The sequence below is a fragment of the Gracilinanus agilis genome, chromosome 1, assembly GCF_016433145.1.
Source record: "Gracilinanus agilis isolate LMUSP501 chromosome 1, AgileGrace, whole genome shotgun sequence".
NCBI lineage: Eukaryota > Metazoa > Chordata > Mammalia > Didelphimorphia > Didelphidae > Gracilinanus > Gracilinanus agilis.
The window spans coordinates 781955152-781977894 of NC_058130.1; the positions used below are offsets into that span (position 1 = coordinate 781955152).

The 22743-nt window shown below is 47.8% G+C and overlaps 1 protein-coding gene across 2 annotated transcripts in view; it reads left to right on the forward strand.

Moving 5' to 3' along the window:
• The window catches only part of TANGO2 (transport and golgi organization 2 homolog), a 163990-nt gene that overhangs the window by 136298 nt on the left and 4949 nt on the right, over window positions 1–22743 (forward strand). For both annotated transcript variants that reach the window (XM_044674570.1, XM_044674562.1), the window contains exons 6-7: window positions 1455–1525; window positions 16438–16591. In XM_044674570.1, the coding sequence (XP_044530505.1) occupies window positions 1455–1525; window positions 16438–16591 (225 nt within the window). The remainder of the gene's footprint in view (window positions 1–1454; window positions 1526–16437; window positions 16592–22743) is intronic.

Sequence of the window (22743 nt, forward strand, 5' to 3'; positions counted from 1 at the left end):
GGAAGGGAGGAAGGAAGGAAGGGAGGAGGGAAGGGAGGAAGGAAGGAAGGAAGGCAGGAGGGAAGGGAGGAAGGAAGGAAGGGAGGAGGGAAGGGAGGAAGGAAGGGAGAAAGGAAGGAAGGAAGGAAAGAAGAGCACAGAATCCAGTTTTGCAACCAGGGTTGAATAAATGTTTGTTAAAGTTTAAAAACTGGAATTGAGAAATTTGTACTATTGCAAGTAAAGATAAAAATCCATTTGCAGCAGGAAAAATGTGTGCAGCTTGCGTAATGAGGCACGTGGTTCATGCAGGTGTTTTGGTTTTAATAAATCACCTGGATGGGTTCTCATGGCTGCGTCCAAACTAATAGGAATTTGAGGAATTCCTTTTCCTGTTGGAAGAAAGGCTGAAACACGTTAAGAGTGAGCCATCTAATGGCAATTCTCAATTCCTTCATTCTTAAAAATAAGAAGCAGATAAGTCAGCCAAACTGTCCTACCTGGCATAGTTGTCCACACGAAGCAGCTCTGCCTAGATACAGTCCCACACTCCCCGGGGGTGACCGTGCCCAGTATATGGGTGGTGAGGTTCTGCTGGGGCTGATACGGGCACTGCCCTGAGGCAGCTGTTGACACCCAACCTGCTGCTCCTGCTGTCTAAGCACTTTCCCAGCTGCTTAGCATGAACAGCATGAGAGCAATCTAGCAGACCCCCTCGGTGTCCACTTCTCCCTCTCCACAATATTTTTTTAAGCCCTCCCCTTCCATCTTAGCATCAATACTGTGTATTGGTTCCAAGGCAGAAGACCTGCAAGTAGGCCATGGGGGTCAAATGACTTGCCCAGGGTCACCCAGCTAGGAAGTGTCTGAGGCCGGATTTGAACGCAGGTCCTCCTGTCTCTAGGCCTGGCTCTCCACCCACTGAGCCACCCAGGGTCACCTCACAGTATACTTTTAAACAGTATCTCACTCTTGCCACAAAGTGGAACAGAAAAAGGCTTCTGAGAATTCCCCGTCCCTCCATGCAGGCTCCCCGGCCAACGGCCTTCTAACAACGTGGAGCTTTCCGTGGCGCGCTGGGGCAAGTGTACAATCCGATTCAACAAATCCTTCTTTTGAAGCCCAGAAAAGAGGAAACTAAGAAAGCCCATCTCGGCTCATTGAATCGGAGCCGATTTCGAGTTCCCTGCACAAAGCAGGCTAAAAGCCAGCGAGCAGCGACTTTGGCATCTGACCCCCTTTATCTGGTGGCATTTCACAGCCTCGCTGGTGCCAGAGCGGACAATGGCCGGCCGGGGGCTGGGCCGTGCCCCGCGACCTCAGAGCCAGGCGCTCTCACTGAGATTCTGAAAACTCCCCGAAATGCTGTTGCTTGAAATTGAAAGCCAAAGCCCTGGGCCGCCATTTTGACTGAACTCTTGTCTTTCTTCCTCCCTCGCCTCCCTCTCTTCTCTCTCTCTTTCTCTACTTGTCAGCACCAACAAGGGAGATGTATTTTGTTACTACGGAAACCGAGGGGAGCACGACCCTATCGTATTATCGCCGGGTAAGTCCGTTATCTTCATCAAATGATTCATGTTGTGAATGTTGTCATTGGTCCCCATCGGCTTTAGTCCAGGAATGGCCGACTGACTGCTCAGTGGCTTGGTAGGAAAAAGCCCGTTTCACGAGTGCCTTCTTCTCTCCTCACTTAACAGCTCGTGTTTCTGTGCATCTTCACCCGGGACAAAGCGCCTTCCTAAAAATGACCGCATGAATCGGGTAGCCGAGGCTTGTTCTCCCCATTTTACAAATTAGAAAACTGAGGTTGCTTGGGCTGAGTTGGCCTGCCCAGGAGCACAGCCAGGAAATGCCGGGGTTTCCCGACTGCAGGGGCAGCTCTTTCCACCAACTCCAAGAGCTGCCATCGTGATTTTTTGTCCGTTTATTTTTTTTATTCCAAAATTGCTTTTATGAAGCTCGAAGTCGTCTTGAAGAAACCGTGCTATTAGGCCAAGGCACGAAGGCTTTCCAAAAGGAAGAAGCGTAGGGCGAGAAGACGTGGCCTCCTGTGCCACCCTTGGAGCAAAGTGAGACCGAAGGGGAGCCACCGAGGGCAGCTCCTCAGGGGAGAATGTCCATTGGTCTCTGGCCTCTTTCAGACACTAATGTGGCCTCCTCAGGGAGGCTCTTGGGCACACTGTGCTATTTCTGCGTGTTTTGATTTGGGGACAGACAGGTATTCCTTTTCCAGGTGATTACACAGCCACAAATTTAGTCCTTCAGGATTGATTGGTTTATATACCTTTTTGGTAAAGACTTCATCAAAGGGGGCAGCTGGCTAGCTCAGTAGATGGAGAGCCAAGCCTAGAGAAGGGAGGTCCTGGGTTCAAATCCAGCCTCAGACACTTCCCAGCTGTGTGACCCTGGACAAGTCACTTGACCCCCATGGCCCACCCTTACCACTCTTCCACCTAGGAGCCAATACACAGAAGTTAAAGGTTTAAAAAAATAAAAAATAAAAAAGACTTCATCAAAGAGGGGAGCTAGGTGGGTCGGTAGATAGGAAGCCAGGTCAAGAGATGGGAAGTCAAATGTGGCCTCAGACACTTCCCAGCTGGGTGACCCTGGCCAAGTCACTTAACCCCCATTGCCTAACCCTTACCGCTCTTCTGCCTTGTATGTACCCCTTTTTTGCACCCCAAGATAACGTTTGGATTTTAAAGGAGAAAAAGACTGAAACGGAACTTGCTTCTCCTCGCCTTGCTGAAGCTTCTTGCCTGTCAGTGGACAAGCCTCTTGGGTGGTGAAGCAATGAAATGAGCCCACATGCCCTGTGCAGCCATGCGAAGTGTCCCGCAGTGCCGACTGACTCCTGGGAGACCCGCCTCTTGTCCAGGCCGAGGTCAGAGTCTTCTGATCAAAGAGGCTCCTCAGGAAGGGCCGCAGGTGGCTGGAGCCTTTGCTCTCTCTGTCCGGCTTCTTATTATTTAGCAAGTAGTTATAAATGAAGATATGATCCCCAGAGCACTGTAATCATTACACTTGGAACCGAAACTTAGAGGTGATTCGAAAACAGAAAATAAGGGTTGAAAGAAAAGGTGTCATCAAAGAAACGTATGATTGGAAAGGGAGGTGGGCCAGTCACGTGGTGGGAGTTGGAGAGGACCAATGGGCAGCCGGGCCCTGAAGGCCCTCGATGCTTCAGGTAGACCCAGCAAAGAGCTGCCCAGCATTAGGGGCTGAATCACGGGCGAGATGGCAGAGCCTTCGGGGTGCTGAGTGCTGCCCCACACAAGGCCTAGCTTCAGCTCTTCCATCTTTCCTTGTCAGTTCACTCTCCTACCCATCAGTCATGACCACTGCAAGGAATGATCATTCCTTTACAGCCTCCCAAGACTCGTCCTAGAGACGTGCCCCTCTTCTTTTTTTTTTTAAACCCTTAACTTCTGTGTATTGGCTCCTAGGTGGAAGAGTGGTAAGGGTGGGCAATGGGGTTGTCAAGTGACTTGCCCAGGGTCACACAGCTGGGAAGTATCATGCCCCTCTTCTGCCGCATTAAGTGGGCCAGAACTTCCAGCAGAGGGCACATGAGAGCTCCACTGTACTCTGCCCTCATTGGACCTCCACCTGAACCACTACATATTCAGTTCTGGGCACCGCAATTTAAATTCTTTGATAAACTAGAGATTATCTAGAGAAGAGCAACTAGAATAGGCAACATGAAGGAACTGGGAATATTTTGTTATTTATTTGTTTATTTTTTTTCTAACCCTTCCATTCTGTCTGTGAATCAACACTGTGTATTAGATCCAAGGCAGAAGAGCAATAATGGCTGGGCAATGGGGGTCAAGTGACTTATTCATGGTCATACATCTAGGAAATATCCAAGACCAAATTTGAACCCAGGACCTCCTGTCTCTAGGTCTGAATGTCAATCCACTGAGTCACCTCGCTACCTCTAAACAGGGCATATTTAGCATAGAGGAGAGAAGGCGTATAGAGGACAGAATAGCTGTCTTCAAGTATCTGATGCTCTATCACATGGTAAAAAAGGGCAGCCAGGTGGCCAGCCCTAGAGTTAGGAAGACTCATGTTCCTGAGTTCAAATCTGACCTCAGACCCTGCCTAGCTGTGTGACCCGGGGCAAGTGACTTAACCCTTTTTGCCTCAGTTTCCTCATCTGTAAAATGAGCTGGAAAAGGAATGACAAACCACTCAAGAAAACCCTAATCAGGTTCAGGAAGAGTCAAACATGACTGAAATGACTGAACAACAACAACAGAAATACATGGTAAGAAGATTAGACTTGTTCTCGTTGGCCCTTGAGTGCGGAATCAGAAGCAGTGGATGGGGATTGCCAAGAAGCAAATTTGGGCTTGAAGTCAGGAAAAACTTCCAAAGGATGTTGATGTTTTAGTGGAAAATTCCTGTCATGTTTGAGTTGGATGAGATTGGGCTGCTGAGGTCCCTTTTAGGCCTGGAATTCTGTGATTCTACTATTCCTCCACATCCTTCTGGGGGGAGGGTTAGGTATGCGATTACAAAATACAGTTTAACTGTTCCAATAAAATTGTTCCACAGCAGCCCTGAAAGGATTAACTCTCACCCGCCTGGAACTTCTTCCTATAAATCACACCTGATTCCAAGGCTCCACTCTAGTTACTCTTCTACACGAGCCGGATAAATGTCGAGATTTCTCTTTTCTCTGTGAGCCTCCCTCTTGCGCTCTCGGAGAAGATCGTAACTGTTGTGGATTCCCAGGTTCATCCCAGGAAGGGCCATAGAAGAAGAAATGAGAAAGATGACCGAGGACTCCCTGCTCAGATTCACCTTGGCATAAACCACAGAGCAAGCCACTGCTTTGGTAGGCAGGACCATTTCCGGGATATGACAGAGAACCTCCCAAGATTTATCCAACTTAATGACTGCTTCCCACCTCGAATAACAGACACAGGACCAAAGGATTCTGCCAGGAGCAATCTAGAAAGCATTGCCAAGAATGATGAAGTCTTAGACAGGAAACCAAAGACTTTAATGGACGTCGTCGTATTGTGGTACTGTCCGAGAATGGGTTTGGGATGTTTGGACCAAGGGTTAAAATAGAAACGTTCGGGGCTCTTGGCTAGGTATGGAATCCACCCCTCAAGAGTTAGTAAGAATTATGGTTGCCTGGAGTCTTGCAATTGTAGTTAAAAGGGCTTTAAACCAAACTGGAAAGAGGAGGGAGAAGCTCTTTTCTGAGGTCTGCCATGTCATTGAGCAGTTGAGAAAAAGAGCAAGATACAGCTCAAGGAAAGATCCAAGAAGCCTCGGTTGGAGAAGACGTGACCTAGGAAAGGGCTGCTATAAGGCAATAAGATGTGGCAGCAAGACAACAGACTCTGAAGAATTAATAATGGAGAGGGCCTTCCAGGAGGCTCAGTGGATAGAGTACCAGGTCTGGAGTTGGACGCTCTGGCTTCCAATCTGGCCTCAGCTGCTTCCTAGCTGGGTGACCCTGGGTAAATCACTTAATCCTAAATGCCTACCCCTTACCACTCTTCTGCCTTCTTCTTCTAACTGATACTTCATATTGATTCTTTTTTTTTTTTAAACCCTTACTTTCCATCTTGGGGTCAATACTGTGTATTGGCTCCAAGGCAGAAGAATGAGAAGGGTAGGCCATGGGGGTCAAGTGACTTGCCCAGGGTCACACAGCTGGGAAGTGTCTGAGGCCAGATTTGAACTCTTCATATTGATTCTAAGAGAGAAGGTAAAGGTTTTTTTCAATAGAGTTTTTTCTCTTATGGGAGGTCTTCAAGTCAAAGCCGAACAACTCCTTTGGGGGAATGTTGTCAAGTTGACTCTTGGGCAGGGGATAGGTTGGGCTCGGAGGTCCTTTCCGACTCCCCAGATCGGTATTTCTGTGACAAGGTGAAGCGTTCTAGGCTAGAGAAAAGCCCAAAGAGATGGTTTCAGAAAATGACCCAATGGCTTGGCCACAGAGAAGAGTCCATCGATGTCTGCATGTCAACTCAGAGAGTCTCCAGGAGAGTGGCCCAGGGATGTGGGTGCCTTCCAAGTGTTTTCGGTTGTCTCGCCCAAGGCCAAGGCCTGCCCGTGACATCTGCACAGGCTACAAAGCTGCGGAGACAAGTGTCAGCAGAGGAATCCGAGCAGTCGGGATTCAGCAGTGTCTTGCCGGGCCCATGTGTTGGGCCAAGGGTAATAAGGTGAAATTTATTGGGTATAAATAGAGTTTTACAAGGAGGTTTATAAAATTAACTGCATACGGACAAGGTGGGGGCGGCAGAGCTAGTAGCCATCCATCTGAAAAAGAGTTGGCCATGGCAGCTTCTCGAGGCCCCGTCCAGCCCCTTCCTGCAGCCTCGGCGCTGGCGAGCCAGTCAGTCAATGCTCTCATTTATTAAAGGCAATAATTCAAGGCATGAGATTTTGTTTAATGATTAACTTTAAAAATGTATGTGGAGAAGGAGGTGTGAGTTATGGAGTCGTGAATTCTTCTCTGCAGCCAATATTAAGCAGCCTTAGACGCATCACCACGTATAAAAGATGCTCACAGGATCGGCCTTCATTAGCCAACGTACTTAAGACACAACGGACAAATCGATGAGTTCGGGCCGCTTTCGGGCCCCACATCGGGAGTCTGTTTAACAATCGCTTGGGAAAGACGGTCCGCAAAGAGGCAGCGCTGGTTCCAGGGGTTGCAGCTCCCCTCTTCCCCGGAGAAAGGCATGTCCGGTCAGCTTTCTTGAGGCAGGACGTCCATCAAGCCGGAGCAGCCCTCGCTAGTGTGCTGCTGACGACTCTCGAGCCCCAACACCGGCTCCATCTCACGTCTAGCCCACATGGCATTGGCCGCCTGCACAGAGGTCGTCAAAGGAACCGAGCCTGGGTGGCTGTGGGCAGTGCTCTGTGCTCCCCAGCAGTAGAGAACAGCAAAGGGCCCTGGGAATTTCCCATTTACCTTCTCCCAAGCTGCCAATCCCAAGACACGAGAGGTCTCTGTGGTTCAGTGTATCCGTGCGTGCATCCGCATTCGAACTCTCACCACCGGCATGGGCCACACCGCCCCCTCCACCTGCCCAGGTTTTCCCCAGAATCCTCCCAACATACCCCGGTGAACTGAGGGCTCTCTTTTGGTTCTCTCGGAGCCCATCATGCTCACCATAACAGATCCGCCTGCCCTTCTGGGCACATCTTTGATGTCCCTTGTGCCCATCTCTCATGGCTGTTGGCCTCGGTGACGGGCAGTCCGTGTCCATCTCACATTTTTCCCTGGCCCTCAGGGTGAGGGTGTGGGGTTGTGATTTTAGTTAAAATAAATCAAACTAGAAGAATAAGTAAGTAAAAGAAAATAAATTAAACTGTAACGCCAGTAATTGAAAAAATCTCAGAAACAACTAAATGGGGGAGGCAGCTGGGTGGTTCAGTGGATAGAGAGCCAGGTCCAGAGATGGGAGGTCCTGGGTTTAAATATGGCCTCAGACACTTCCCAGCTGTGTGACCCTGGCCAAGTCACTTAACCCCCATTGCCTAGCCCTTACCACTCTTCTGCCTTAGAATTAATGCACAGGATTGATTCTAGACAGAAGGTAAGGGTTTAAAAAAAGAAAAGAAAAGAAACAACTAAATGACTTCATGTTTAACATTGTGGAAATCATAACCTTCATCTAATGAGTGTCAGAAGCGATAAAATCCATCTCTTACCTGGGCTACATCGGATATGCGATTTTTAGCGCATCTAATAAGAAGAAAAAAATACAAATTAGCTAAGGAATTCTTTGGAAGAGATGAAAAGCAGGAAAATCTATACTTGACGGCCGTAAATCACAGGAATGAGCCTGTTGTCCTGAGAAGATGTTAACAGGAGTATGGATTAACCCAGCCAGAGCAGGCCGGGGAGGATTCTGTGAGTGAGCGAGAGACGGTTATTCTAATACAAAGTCCGGCTGGTCCGCAACCTCCCCATAATAATAATCAGCTGTTCCATTTATCTGATAGAACTAAATATTAGAAGTGTTGTTCGTCTTCTTTTGGGGAGATGGATGTAGTAGTCTTGGGCAGATATATTATGAAATGGGCATGGAGCAAGCGCTCTGCACCCAAGGAAAATCCTGGCGGGCAAACGGGCAGATGATTTGAAATGTGATCCCTTTCTTTGATTGTGGAAGAAGGAAAGACTCGGCTAATGGGGTTCCCTCTTTAGTGATGGGTGTAGGGTTCTTGCCTTTCAGTAAATATATTGAAAGCCATATTTGATCTAAGACCCCCAGAATGTTACGAGAAGGAAAAAGGACCTCAAGGGATTGTCTTGCCCAGCCGTCTGCTGTCTGGAGGCTGGAAGCCTCTCTGGTTCAGGAGAAAGAGCACTAGATTTGGAACCAGAGGGCCTGGGTTTGAAATTCAACTTTCTCACTGTCTGTGCATGCTGTGGGGAAAGTGACGTCATCTTGATCATCATCCCCATCTTCACCCTCGCTTGTATTTTTTAAGTGCCTACTATGTGCCAAGTACTCTGCCGAGAACTTTTAAAATATCTCATTTTTCTTACAACCATCCTGGGAGGTAAGTGCTATTATTATCCCCATTTTATAGGTGAGGAAATTGAGGCAGACAGCAGTTACAAGACTTGCCCAGGGTCATACAGTGTCTGAGACCAGACTTGAACTCAGGTCCTCTTGACTCTAGGCCCAGAGCTCTCTACTGTACCACTTTATTGGGTCTCAGTTTCTCCTCTGTAAAATGAAACCCATGGACTAGATGACCTCTCAGATCTCTTCTAACTTTAATTCTTTGATCTGATGATGTCTTAGACCACAAGTGTCTCTGTAATGTTCTCTCTTCAGCTTTTACAGAGAAGGTTGAGGCCGTTTGCCACGACCTCCCTCTTCTCCCTTTTTCCTCTTCTCCCATCCTTCAGATTGCCTTCTGTCCCTCTCTTCTCCTTCACCCCCTTCTCACTTGACCAAGCAGCCTTACTCCCCTTGGCTGCCCTGTCGGCCTGTTCAAGTGATCCTCTTCCATCCTATCTCCAGTGGATTGTCCCAGCTCTGTCATCCCTACTCTCACCCTTATTTTCAGTCTCCCTGCCTACTGCCCCATTCCCTGCTGTCTACAAACATGTCCATGTCTCCATCGTCCTGAAAAACTCTCCCTTGATTCTTCCAGATCTGCTAACTACCATCCTCTGACTCTCCCGCCCTTCATGACTAACCTCCTCCAAAAGGCCACCTACAGCAGGGCTCTCCACTCCCTCTCCTCAAGCTCCTGCAGTCCAGCTTCTGACCTTGTCGTGCCACTGAACTGCTCTCTCCAAAGCTTCCAGTAATCCTTCAGTTGCCAAATCCGATGGGTTCTTCTCCATCCTCATTCTCTTTGACCTCCCTGCAGCCTTTGACACTGTTCACCACTTCTCCTCCTTGATCCCTCTATGCTCTCCAGGTTTTCAGGACACCACTCTGCTGGCTCTCCTCCTTCCTCTCTGACAGCCTCTTCTCTGTCTCCTTTGCTGGACCCTCCTCCAGATTTCCCCCTCTAACCATAGGTGTCCCCTGGGGCTCTTCTCTTCTCCCTCTCCATCAGTGATCCCATCATGGATTTATTGACGCTCTCAAACATACCTTTGCTGTCTAGTCTTCTCTACTGACCTCCTCTGATTTCGTATGCCCAACTGTCTTTCAGAGATCTCAGACGGGATATGTAGTAGACATCCAAAACAGAGTTGTTATCATCCCCCCTACGCCATCCCCTTCTCACCATCCCTCTTACTGTCAAGGGCACCATCTTCCCAGTCCTACTCAGTAAACTCCAATGTGTCCCATCCCACCAAGATCAAATACAAAATGCTCTGTTTGTTGGAGCAGCTAGGTGGCCACTAACGCAGATATGGATGGAGAGCCAGGCGTGGAAATGGGAAGTCCTGGGTTCAAATTCAGACATTTTCCAGCTGTTTGACACTAGGCAAATCACTCGAACCCAATCGCTAAGCCCTTATTGCTCTTTTGCCTTGGAACTAATATTTAGTATCCCTTCTAAAAGACAGGTCATGGTTTAAAAAAGTGTTCTTTGTCATTCAAAATCTTTCGTAGTCCAGCCCCTCCCACCTTTCCAGGCTTCTTACTCTCCAACATGTCCTCTTTGATCCAGCAATGCTGCTCCTGGCTGTTCCAGGAATGAGGGACTCCATCTTTCAGCTCTGGGAAATTTATCTGGCTTTCCCCTGTCTCTGGAATGCTCTCCCTCTTTTGCTCTAACTATGCCCTCCCTTGCTTCCTTTAAATTCCATCTGAAATCCCACCTATAGGAAGCCTTCCCTAATCTTCTTCTTCTTAGTCCCAATGCCTTCTCTCTATTAATTATGAACATTTTATCTTGTACATAGCTTGCTTTGTGTATCTTTATTGGCATGCTTTCTGCCCCATTAAATTGTGAGCTCCCTGAGAGCAGGGACTGTCTTTTTTTCCTCCTCTTGAATCCCCAGAGCTTAGCATAGCACCTGGCATGTTCTAGGGGCTTAAAAAAATGTTTATTGAATTGAAGTTAGGTGTCGTGTTCCCTAAGGATGACTCAGAGATCCCAAACTTGTGACTATCCCATGAACAAGGTACTCTGAAGCTCCACATACAAAAACTATCCCACGAGCCCCCACCAATGTGTTTACCCTTCAGTAGTCAGCCAGACACATTTAGCTCAATATAAAGGCATTAATCAAAATGGCATAATAGCAACAAGACATCATATTCTCTGATTCTCTGACCTCGGAGATACTCTCCAACAAGTATAGATACATACAGCATCTATGGAATGTGTAGACACCCAAGAGCTCACAATTAGAGAGGCATGCCTGCCTTGCCTGGGCTTATTTAGCCCTTGATAGAATTTAGCCTGTGCTTAGGGGTAAGTCATACCAAGTAGTGGCAGTGCTTTGATAGTTACCAGACATCCTCAAAAGGCAGCATCTAGCATAAGTGGGCTTCTTCTGAGATGGAGATGCTGCTTCTCTCTTTCTTTAAAGTACAACTAATATAGGAGAAGCTAAGCATTTATCAGTGAGCTTGGAATTTGGCTTAATCTTAAATGTTGTGATTCAGAGTCCTTTCCCTACCTTGCCTCTATGCTTCCAAAGGAAGACAGCTCTTGGCTCTTTTCTCTCACCTGATTAATTCAGCATCAATCAGAGAACTTTTACACTGCTCACTAGGTTTCTAGCTTCTCTTGGAACTAACAGTTCCCTGTAGCTTTCTTAAGAGCTATGAACTCAATCTGCTGACTTGGTAGATCTTAGTATTACTCACTAAATTAATTGAGAAGAGAGTTTCAGAGAGCAAAAAAAGATAATGCCATTCCTTGTTCTTAAGCTCCTTACAGCCCTGACATTCTCTATTCTAGGTCCCTCTCAGCCCTCACATCCCCTGTTCCAAGGCCCTCTCAGCTCTGACATTCCATGTTCTAGGTTCCTCCCAGCCCTGACACCCCCTATTCTAAGGCCCCACAGCTTTGACATCCTGTGTTCTAGATTCCTCCCAGCCCTGACATCTCCTGTTCTAGGTTCTTCCCAGCCCTGACATCCCCTGTTCTAAGCCCCCTCAGCTCTGACATCCCCTGTTCTAAGCCCCCCAACTCTGACATCCCCTGGTCTAGGTTCCTCCCAGCTCTGACATTCCATGTTCTTCTTTTATCACCAACCTGACAGACATCAACAAACATATACAAAGAAACTAGGGGGGGCAGCTGGGTGACTCAGTGGATTGAGAGCCAGGCCTAGTGATGGGAGGTCCTGGGTTCAAATTTGGCCTCAGATACTTCCCAGCTGTGTAATCCTGGGCAAGTCGTTTAACCCCCATTGCCTAATCCTTATCACTCTTCTGTCTTAGAACCAATACACAGTATTGATTCTAAGGTAGAAGGTGAGGGTTTAAAAAAAACAAAGAAATGAAGAGGAAGATTGTCTTATGAATCTCTGCTGCCTCCAGCTCAGTCTATAGTAATGTTCTCACCACAGTCCCAACACTGCCTGGGCTTGGCCATGACTCCTGAGCTTCCTGCTACTGCTCTTTTGAGTGTTTTTGAATTTTCATTGATTCTCTGTTTGTTCTTTTGTTTGACATCACCACCATCACTGCCCCAGCCTTCCCTTCCCCACTCCCTCAAACCCAGTAAATGTTGTTCAGTCCTGCCCAACACTTTAGTGACCCCATGGACCATTGGACACCAGCCCTTCTGTCCTCCACTATCCCCTGTAAAGGTAAAATTATGGGTGGACTGAATATTTAATAGAGAGGCCGCCAGGATTTTAATTAATTAATTCCAAATGATTTTTTAGCAACTTATTTATAAAATGGAGGGAAAGAGTGAAAGTAGAAAAATGAGAAGAGGGCAGAGTAAGAGATCTAGCTTAACAAGCTAAACTATGTGCTCAAGCCCTGGCTTACCCTGACAGGGCTCTAGTAGCCCTAGCCAGAGGACCTAAGGGTCAATTCTGGCCACGAGGCCTCTTCCAGATAAGGGACCCCTCCAGAGGCTAGTACCTCTAGGAACTCACCCCCCCCCCCCCGGTAGTTCTAAAGAGGAATATAAAGCAATCCAAGGTGCTCATCTAGAGCTCCTCCAGGGTCCAGTTCAAGGGAAAAAAAAACCTTTTCACAGGAGATTCTTACAATTTATAAAGACCATTCCTTTTGTCACTTCCTGTGCCTTCCTCCCATTTTACATTTACCAATTACAACTAAAGCTTTGCTTAGGACTACCCAGGGGCAGTCAGTCAATTCTGATTTGTCACCCACTATTATTGCACACATGGGTCACAGAACCTCCCCCACTTGAGGATAAGTGGGGTGTGTATACTTTTGGTGATTAAGTCTAAAAATGGACAGAATAAAGTTAATCCCACCTTCACAATCCCCCCTGCGATCATTTGGGAGACTCATCTCCCCAATTGATCATTTGACATAATTATCTTGTACCCCTAAAAATCTTCTAACTACAAGTGTATACAATATTGCACCTTTTAATAGGAAACTATAGGGGGCAGCTGGGTAGCTCAGTGGATTGAGAGTCAGGCCTAGATACAGAAGGTCCTAGGTTCAAATCTGGCCTTAGACACTTCCCAGCTGTGTGACCCTGGGCAAGTCACTTGACCCCCATTGCCCACCCTTACCACTCTTCCAGCTAGGAGCCAATACACAGAAGTTAAGGATTTAAAAAATTAAAATAAAAAAAAAGAGGAAACTATAATAGTTAGAGATAAAAGGGAAATAGAAGAGAGAGAAAGCAAAATCAATGTTTTGCTAGACACATTGACAAAAGCCAATTAGGGGGCAGTCCCCTTTGACATAAGAGTGTACATTCAAAATAAATGCGTTCAACCCCCCTCAGTTCAATCAATTGCCCCCCAAAGTTCATTCTGGATCTTCTTGATGCATTGTAGGTTCTTACAGGCATCTTTCTTCAAACAGTTCATTTTCTGGATTCAAGGAGTTAGCAGGCTTCTTTTCATGAAATTTTTCTCGAACAAATTTTTAAATTGTGGATTTTATGAAAATATATACCTCCACCAAATCTGTCCAAGCTCATGTCCATTGCTTCTATGACTCTACCTCACCATCTCCTCCTCCACTGGTCCCTTCTCCTTTTGCCTTCAATCTTTCCCAGCATCCGGATCTTTTCCAATGAAGCCTGTCTTTCATTATGTGGCCAGATATTTTAGCTTCATTATTTGACCTTCCAGTGAATAAATTAATTTCTTTAAGTAGAACCAAGCAGAGCCAAATGCACATACATGCAGAGCCCAAGTGGGTCGCCTCCCTGCCATGAGGTGGCAGGCATGATTCATCATTACTCTTCCCTACTTGCCATTTGTCACTGCTTCAATAAGAGCTCTTAAGCCCTGTTACTTTTTTCACAATGATTTAATTCTTTATAAATTGTCATCTCATTTCTGCACACTTTATTTTGTGTTCATGGGCTTTTGGTCTTTTCTTATGGCATAATAATAATAGATAACATTTCTATATCAATTTGTGGTTTGTAAAGAGCCTCACATATTCTCCTGTAATCTGTTCCAAAACCTTGTGAGATGCCCTTCCATCCCCATTTTACAGATTAAGAAATTGAATAGCTTGAGCAGATATCTGAGATGGGAATTGAGCTCTGATCTCCCCGACCCCAAGTCCACTGTTTTATCCATTAAGTCAAGCCGTGAATGAATGCTGTTCTGTTGTGTTTGTTAAACTGGAAGAAACACAGAACTATTTAATAGTCAGAAAAACCACATCTTTAATCAAGAGAGGGATAACGGTACAATCCTTAGGCCTCCACACAGAGTCACGCACTCAAAACCACCCAGAGCTGAAGGGCTCTTGCTACTCCGGGTACTAATCCCTGGGAGAAATCACCACGCCAGATGATAGCTCCAAGGAACCATGAAACTTGGGGAACTTATATACATACTTCTTAGGGAATGGAGCACAGGAGAATATAGTTGATTGGCTTTACAATGGCTACCAAGAAATGATGAGTTCTAGACAGGATTATCAGGGAGAGGCTGGTGCTTTACAATGGACACAAAAGGAAGGGCTACCTGGGAAAAGGACTTTGACCCAATAGGAGAACTTCTAAGACTAAAAGGATACTAACATCTGATTGAATCTGCTACTTTAAGCTTTATTATTAGTCTGAAATTCTGAGTCTGGGATTTCCCTCCAGGATAAATTCTCATGTGAAAAGGTCACACCTTCCACTGCTACAAACTTGGGGTTCTCAGATCTCAAGACTGGGGTTTCTAGATTCCAAGTTGACATGTTCATACCATAATTTGTTCTACTGTTCTCTACTCAATTCTCATCTGCTGGGGTTCCAGTTCTTTGCAACAACAAAAGGTACTGCTATGGGTGTTCTCGTACCTATGGCCCCTTCCCTACTTTCTTAGCACTGAGTCAAAAGGTAGGAAGATTTAGTGATCTGGGGGTATACTTCCATTTTCCATCCAAGACCCCTATTTGGCCCAACAATATGTGTTCTAAGGTCTAACAGTCTACATCTGTAGGTCCATTCTAGCTCTGACGATCGATCCATGCTTCTAGAACCCTTCCAACTCTTATGTTCCATCATCCAAGAAGCCTTCCTTCTCTTGACAATCTCTATTCTAGGATCCTCCCCAGCTCTTAAGTTCTACATTCTATGGTTCTATGGCCTTTCCCAACCCTCCCCTTCTGTTCCATGTTCCAAAGTCATATCCAACCCTAATATTTTGCATCCTCTGACTCTTGGGCATCTCTCTACTATACATATGCCTGGCCATCTTCTCCTCATCTCGTTTACATAGGCCACTTTATGGCCTTCTATGGATTCCAAACCGAAGAATTTGATCCTTTTTTACTCCTAGGTCAGTTTTTCAGTTTCTAAGGCCATGATTGAGTCTGCTTAATTTGGAACATTACGCTTCTGGAGAATTTTAAAAATTTTATTTCCAACCTATTCTGATGAGTTAGGAATGCTGTTATCCTTTTACTTTTTTAATCCTTACCTTCCATCTTAGAATCAATATAGTATATCCAAGGCATAAGAGTGGTCAAGGCTAGGCAATGGGGGGTTAAGTGACTTACCCAAGGTCGCACTGGTAGGAAGTACCTAGACCAGATTTGAATCCAGGCCCTCCCCTCTCTAGGCCTGGCTCTCTCTCCACTGGGCCACCGAGCCGCCCCCTAGGAATGTATTTATTACAAGCACCAGCACCCAATGCAAAGGAGGGAGAATTTTCTTGGGGAGTTTGCTTTTGTGGCTCCTCTGTTTTGTTTGGCTTTACTCCCATTTAACCCTCAGGGAAGGGATCAGAAGGAACAGTCCATGGATCTTGGCCAGGCACTAGAGCCAAAAGAGCGCTCAGCTTGGGGTCAGCAGTGTCCTTGGATTCGATTTTTGCCTTCAGTGTATACACTAGCTATTGGTTAGCCCCAATGAACCTTGGTTTCCTCATCTGTAAAATGCAAATAATGAAGTTTGGGGTAGGCAGTAAGAGAGCCAGGTCAGAATGAGGAAGACCTAAGTCCAAGTCCTGCCTGGGTCACTAACTGTGCCCTCCTGGACAAGTCACCTAACCTCTGGGTGTCTGGTGCCTGTCTAGGCCCCTACAGGCAGTGGTTCCCTGCTTCTGACTCTGCTCTCCACCCCAGATCTGTGCTCCTATAAGCCTAGGTTGTAGAGCAGATGGTGACCCTCCGGGGAGGGTGGTGCCCCCCTTGGAAAAGGCCTGCAGAGACCCCGAGATGAGAGAGAGGCCCCAGAGACCTCTGTAGAATCTGCCCCAACTGAACCTATGTAGGAGGAGCCAATGGAATCTAAAGGACGTGGTGAAGCCTGACCTCTCTTGGTGGTTACTCGGACGGCCCTCCGCCAGGCCAGCAGCCACTCTCTGGAACTGTGGCACCCACTAAGCATTCCTGAATCCCTTTTGTAAAAGAATTCTCCACCCCACAGGTGTGTACGGATTGAGCAACTCCCTCTTGGAGACGCCCTGGAAGAAGCTCCAGTACGGGAAACAGCTCTTTGTGGAAGTCATCAACCAGAGCCAGGAGCTCGCCAAAGAAGACCTCATCAGCGAGCTGCTCAAGGTCATGAACAATGAGGAATGGTAAGAGAGCAGCTCCCCGGAAAGGGAAGAGCTTCCCATTGACCCTGACTTCCAGGGGGACAGGCAGGGGCAGGACCACGCTGAGCAGACGTTGGGGGGCCAGAAGTAAGCCCATTAGGAGAGGCTCCCAGGGACTGTGCCCCTAGGACAGCTGCCTGCCCTTCCCCATGACTGGCTTTGCCTTGTGAAGTGCCCACCTCTCGCCAAGACATTGGCCATGTAGCTTCCCGGTAAAGTATGAGACAAGGGCCAGCTAGGTGGCACCGTGGGTAGAGTGCCAAGCCTGTAGTGAGCAGGACCTGGGTTCAAATCCAGCCTCAAACACGTGAGTTATATGGTCCCGGAGAGGTCACTTCACCTTGTTGGCCTCAGTTTCCCCATCTGGACATGAGCTGGAGAAGGAAATGGACGGAAAGACCTGAATTCAAATCCATCCTCTGACTGCAGACAATTCACTTAACCTCTCAGGTGTCTTCAGGCCAGTCCCTAAGCCTGAGGTCTAGAGCAAATGCCTGATCCTCACTGGAGATCTCTATCCCAAAGAGACCAAAGGCTCAGGCCATGAAAAAGGTATCAAGGAGCCTTGGACTGGGCTATGGCTCTGGGTGGAGGCAGGCCTCTGTGGTCAGTCAAGTTGGAGAGCAGCAGGAGAAAAGGAGCCTTGTGCAGTAAGCAGATGGAGTGTAAGGAAATCTAGAAGCCAGCATGGAAGCAGAGGCAGATCTAGGAGTAGCTATTTCTCTATCCACAGCAAGGCTGAACAGAAGGAGGGAACTCAGGAGGAGTTTGTGAGTCAAATCATAAGCTGGGCTCTCTCTGTCTCAGTCTGTCTCTCTCTGTCTCTGTTTCTCTCTGTCTCTCCCTCTGTCTCTCTCCTCTGCCTTTCCCAGAACATGGGACTCACCTTCCTTCAAAAGGTGGAGCAACAGGGGGCAGCTGGGTAGCTCAGTGGATTCAAAGCCAGGCCTAGAGACGGGAGGTCCTAGGTTCAAATCTGACCTCAGACACTTCCTAGCTGTGTGACCCTGGGCAAGTCACTTGACCCCCATTGCCTACCCTTACCACTCTTCTGCCTTGGAGTCAATACAGAAGGTAAGGATTTAAAAAAAAAAAAAAAAAAAAAAAAAAAAAAAAAAAAAAAACGTGGAGCAACAATGAGCAGGGCCCAGTTCCATTCTGCATCTGATTCTCGCTGGTGTTTGGAGGGAGAATGATGGAACCTCCGGGGAGAAGTGACCTCTGCGACCCTCCTTGAGTCTGTGATTCAGAAGAAGAACACTTGGAAATGTGTAGCCAGAGTTCCTGTGAAAGAGCTAGGTGGCAGCATGACTCGAAACATGGTGTCCACAGGCAAAGAGGCATCAGCCCCAGCAGCCAATTAACAGAAGCCTCAGCTCTGGGCCAGGCCCCATCCACAAGGCGGGCGCTCGCCTTCTGATCCAGGAGACAGCCTGCCAACAACTACAAAAAGCAAGATAGAGAGAGGGTAAAGCAGAGATCATCAAGCGAGGGACAGCCCTGGCAGGAAGGGAGGCTGGGAAAGGCTTCCGAGACTTGAGGAAAGTCGGGGAGCGGGGATGAGGAAGGAGAGCATCCCCAGCATGGAGGAAGGCCAGAGAGAGGGGTCAGGAGTCAGGAGACGGCGTGTCAGGACAGCCAAGAGGAGGCCGGTGAGGCCAGGATCATTGGATCCAACAAGTACCAGTTTAGGGGTTGGGGGTCAGTACAGGGTTGTGGGAAGCCTAAGAAGGCTGGAAAATGAGGGGCATCAGGGGCCATGGAGAGCAGAGACACGGTCAGAGGATGGGCTGGAGGCAGATAGACCCACAGCAGGCTACAGCAGGAGCCCAGGCAGGAGGTGATGAGGGCCTGCATCAGAGGGGCGGCAGAGTAGGAGTGGAGGGGGCCGTATTGAGAGATAGTCTAGAAGTGAAATTGGCAGGCCTGGGCGCCATATTGAATATGGGGGTAAGAGACAGTGAGGCATCCAGGATGAGGAACTGGGAAGGTGGCATCCCTTCTCCAGCTGGAGATGGAGCTGGGAAGTCAGCAAAGAGGCTGCGACAGAATAGATAGATCTGAGAATCATCCCCGTAGACGGCCTCTCAATCCAGGGGAGCTGATGAGTGAAACAGTGTAGAGGGAGAAGAGAAGAGGCTGAGGGACAGACATGGGTAGAGGGTGGGATCTGGAGGAGGAGCCAGAGAAGGAGCAGGCGGAGAACCAGGAGAGCAGGTGTCTGGAAAGCTTGGAAGAGGCTCTGGAGGAGAGAGAGCAGCAGTGCCAGAGGCTTCAGAGAAGAGAAGGAGGCCTGGGAAAAGGCCCTGCGTGCCACAGGCAGATCTTCTGGCACTTAGTGGAAGGATAAGGTGGAGATGAGCTTATAAAGGGTTAAGAAGGGAGCAGGAGGAGAGAAGGGGAGAACTCTCCTCCTGTATAAAGGAGGGCAGGTACAAGAAGGCCCTGACGATGGACAGATCAGAAGAGGGTTTCCAAGGATGGGAAGCCCAAGGCGTGTCTGTAGGCATCAGGGAAGGAGCTCATGGGGCACAGCAGCCCCACTCTTCCCTCCCCTGCTCAGAGCACATCTGGAAAGGCGGATTCAGCCCTGAACCAGACTCAAACCAACCATTCAGAGCCAGAAGGCCTCAACATGTCTGGGTTTAAAACAGCCTGTGGGACTCCAGAACCGATGAGGAAGCCTCAGGCACAGAGCAGGGCTGCAGAGGAGGGAAAGGTGGAAGAGAACCTCCAAAGGAGCTTCCGAGGGAAGCCTAGGCCTGAGGCCGCAGGCTCTCCACAAACCCTTCTAAGGGCTGGGGGAAGCTTCCCCCAAGGCCCCCCTTCTTCCCCACTCTTGGCCAGTAGCAGACACTGTGATGCACTGCTTGTTCCTTTTTCCTGAATGGCTCCTGTAGCTGATCTTGCCTCATAGGCTCAGCTAGCCAAAGTCTCTGAATAGCAGAAATGCCCTTCGCTGAGTCTCCGGAGTATTGGGATGCTTTTGCCCCCTTTTTGTCTGACAGAAACTCGTGTGGGCTTGAGGGCCCTCCAATGGTCTTTAGGCTGAAAAACAAGCAAATTGGTACAGTAGAATGTGGCCAGTTAAATGGCCAGAAACTCTGGACTTACGGAAGAGAGGACAGAGCCAAAGAAAAGCCCCCTCAAGGAAGAGAAGCAGGGCTTGGCAAGGATTCAGGGCTGCCCCGCCCAGGAGGGAAGGAAAAGAAGAAGTCCAGCTGGTGACCGTATACCTCTCAGAGCCCCCAGCATTGCCCCCTAAATAGGTACAATGGTAATACCAAAGAATCTTGTGCAACAAGGAGCATCAGCAAAGGCCTCCTTGTAGAGCTATTCAAGGGGCCAATGGAGGAGGGAGAATGGCTTGTACAAAACAGTGAAGAATCTAGGTTCCTTCACACCAGGATCATTTAAAGAAGTTAGGTGGCTCAGTGGATTGAGAGCCAGGCCCAGAAACAGGAGGTCCTGGGTTCAAATCTGGCCTCAGACGCTTCCTAGCAGTGTGACCCTGGACAAGTCACTTCACCCCCATTGCCTAGCCCTTACTGCCCTTCTGCCTTAGAAACAATAAGACAGAAGGTGAGGGTTTAAAAAAAAAAAAGAAGTCAGGGAAGTTCACCTTAGAGAAGAGAAAGCTGAGTGTGGGCATGGCAGCTGCCTTCAGGTATCTGAAAGGGTGCCATATGGAAAAGGGATCCCCTGCCCCATCCCGTGCCCTTCTCCACCCTGCCCAAGCACTTGCACCACTTTCCACCTACTCCAAATGTATCTCCTGTCCCTGCTTTGATGACCCATTTGGGGCCATCTCTCTGATTTACTGGATGCCAAATTGGATCCGTTTTACACTGACTGGCTTTACGACACAATTTCCAGGAACGTGTCTCCCAGACACTTGTCAGACCATTGTTCAAAGGCCTCAAATGAGGGCGAACATAGCAGCTGCCGAGGCAGCCCTTTCTGCTTCTCTGACACCCATCCTCACCTCAAGGTGCTTCTTTACAGCTTTCGCCCTCTGCTCTGCTTCTGCCCTGGGAGCCCTCGCAGGAAAAGGCTCGTCCCTGTCCCCGGTGCCAGCCTGACACGGATCCAAAGATGGGGATCACATTTTCCCAAAGGTTTTTCTTCTCCAGAGTCTTCAGTTGGTCTCCATAGCGATGCCCTTCCTGTCCCAGCTGCCTCCCCGGGATGCCCTTCTCCCAGTAATTGCCTCTGTAAAACTGAACCCCGCACTCCAGATGAGGTCTTACCAGGGCAGGCTGCGGAGGCAGGTTCCTTCCCTCTCCTAATGCCGCCTTCTTGGCTGCTAGCCACCCCACTAACTCCTAAAGAGCTTGCAGCCCTCTAAGACCTCCAGGTCTTTTTCAAAGGAGCTGCTGTCTAGGCAGGCCTACTTCTTATGTCTTAGCCTCAGACATGTTAGCCCAAGTTTAAGATTCTGTTAAGGCCAGGAAAACCTCACAAGATCAGTGTGTGATAGAAACTGATCCCTTAAGCCTTGATCATATGGGAAGGGAGAGCAAAGTGATACCTAACCAAACTCATGGATTTCTCATTTCCTAACCAACAACCTAACTCAAACTGAGGTTTGAGCATCTAGTTGGCACCATAGTGCACAGCACCAGGCCCGGAGTCAGGAAGACTCATCTTCCCGAGCTCAAATCTAGCCTCAGACACTTCTTAGCTGTGTGACCCTGGGCAAGTCACTGAACCCCGTTTCTTTCACCTGTCAAATGAGAGGTGGAGAAAGAAAAGGCCATTCCAGGATCTTTGCCAAGAAATCCCCAAAAGGGTCAAGAAGAGTTAGAAAAAACTGAACAACAAAATCCAAGGATCTTAATGAATATTATCTTTCAGTGCAAATAGCTTCTCTACAGAGCTGTTTCACTATTTGCTGCCATTTTAATCACATTGCTTCAGGCCTTTGAAAGACCCTTCCTGTGTGAGCATGCCCTCCAGCACAGATCTGTGGTCCTTGGAGCACAGGGAGATGATCTTCACACTTTCTTGTAGACACAAAAATGAATACTTGATGGCTGCCTCTTTTGGCCCAGCTAGGCTTGTCCTCAGACAACAGACTGCCCTCTCTGGCCCCCGAGTCTTTTCTTCTCTGCCCCTGCCAAGGCTGGCACTCTGCAGCAAGGGTCTTTGGGAAGACAGAGTCAACTCCAGGTCACAACAGGACTTCCCTAGAGGTTCTCCAAGGGCACTTCAAAGATTGTCAATCTGCTTTTTAAACCCTTGGAGAAAGTGTAGATGGAGAAAGAGAAGATTCCAAAGAGAGGACTGTCAGCTGTTTAGATCCTGTTACAAATAATATTGATATAGATGGACATGTTCAAAATATTTAATAGTTTATTTAAAGCCATATTGGTAATTAAGAAGGCCACATGCCTGCTAGGATCTAATTCAAATGCCCCGCCATTACCTCTACCCACCTGGCTTGTTCTGCAGGAAAGAGAGAGTCCCAATCAAGTTTTCCCTATTTAAGCTTCTGTTTAAGACAGGAAGTCCTTTGAGTCATGGGAAATGTAGTTCTCAAGTCCCCTAAGCGCCAACAGGAAGTTTATATCATGCATCTGAATATTAAGACTCAATGAAACCCAAAGAATCCCAAATTTCCACTAACACAATCCCCTACAAAGGAGACTCCGAGAGAGCAAAAGCTCAGGTCCTTGGAGGCTGGCCACTTCCAAAGGGTAGACCACTGCTGAAGAGATAAGGGTCTGCCTTCTGAGAAACACATTTCCTTCTGCTCCATCTCATTCAAATGATACATTTAACAGCGTCTACTGTGTTCAGAGTGCAGAGTGCGACTCTATTTAAACATGGCCAATTCCAGAATTTGTTTTTACTTGACTATACCTGTTCGTGGGAACGGTTTTCATTTTCTTTCTTTTTCAATAGAGATAGCAGAAAGTGTAGAGAAGGCAGTTTTTTGCTGATTTAAAAATTTTTAATTAAAAAATATTTAAAGCACTAGGAAAATGTTAATTATTATTATTCTATGACACCTGAAAAAATTTTAAAAGGTTACTACCAACAGGAAGGGGCAACACTTGAGTTAAGTTTCAAAGGATGGCTCCTCTGCTCATACCAGAGAGAGATTCAACAGGCAAAGAAAAGGAAGGACA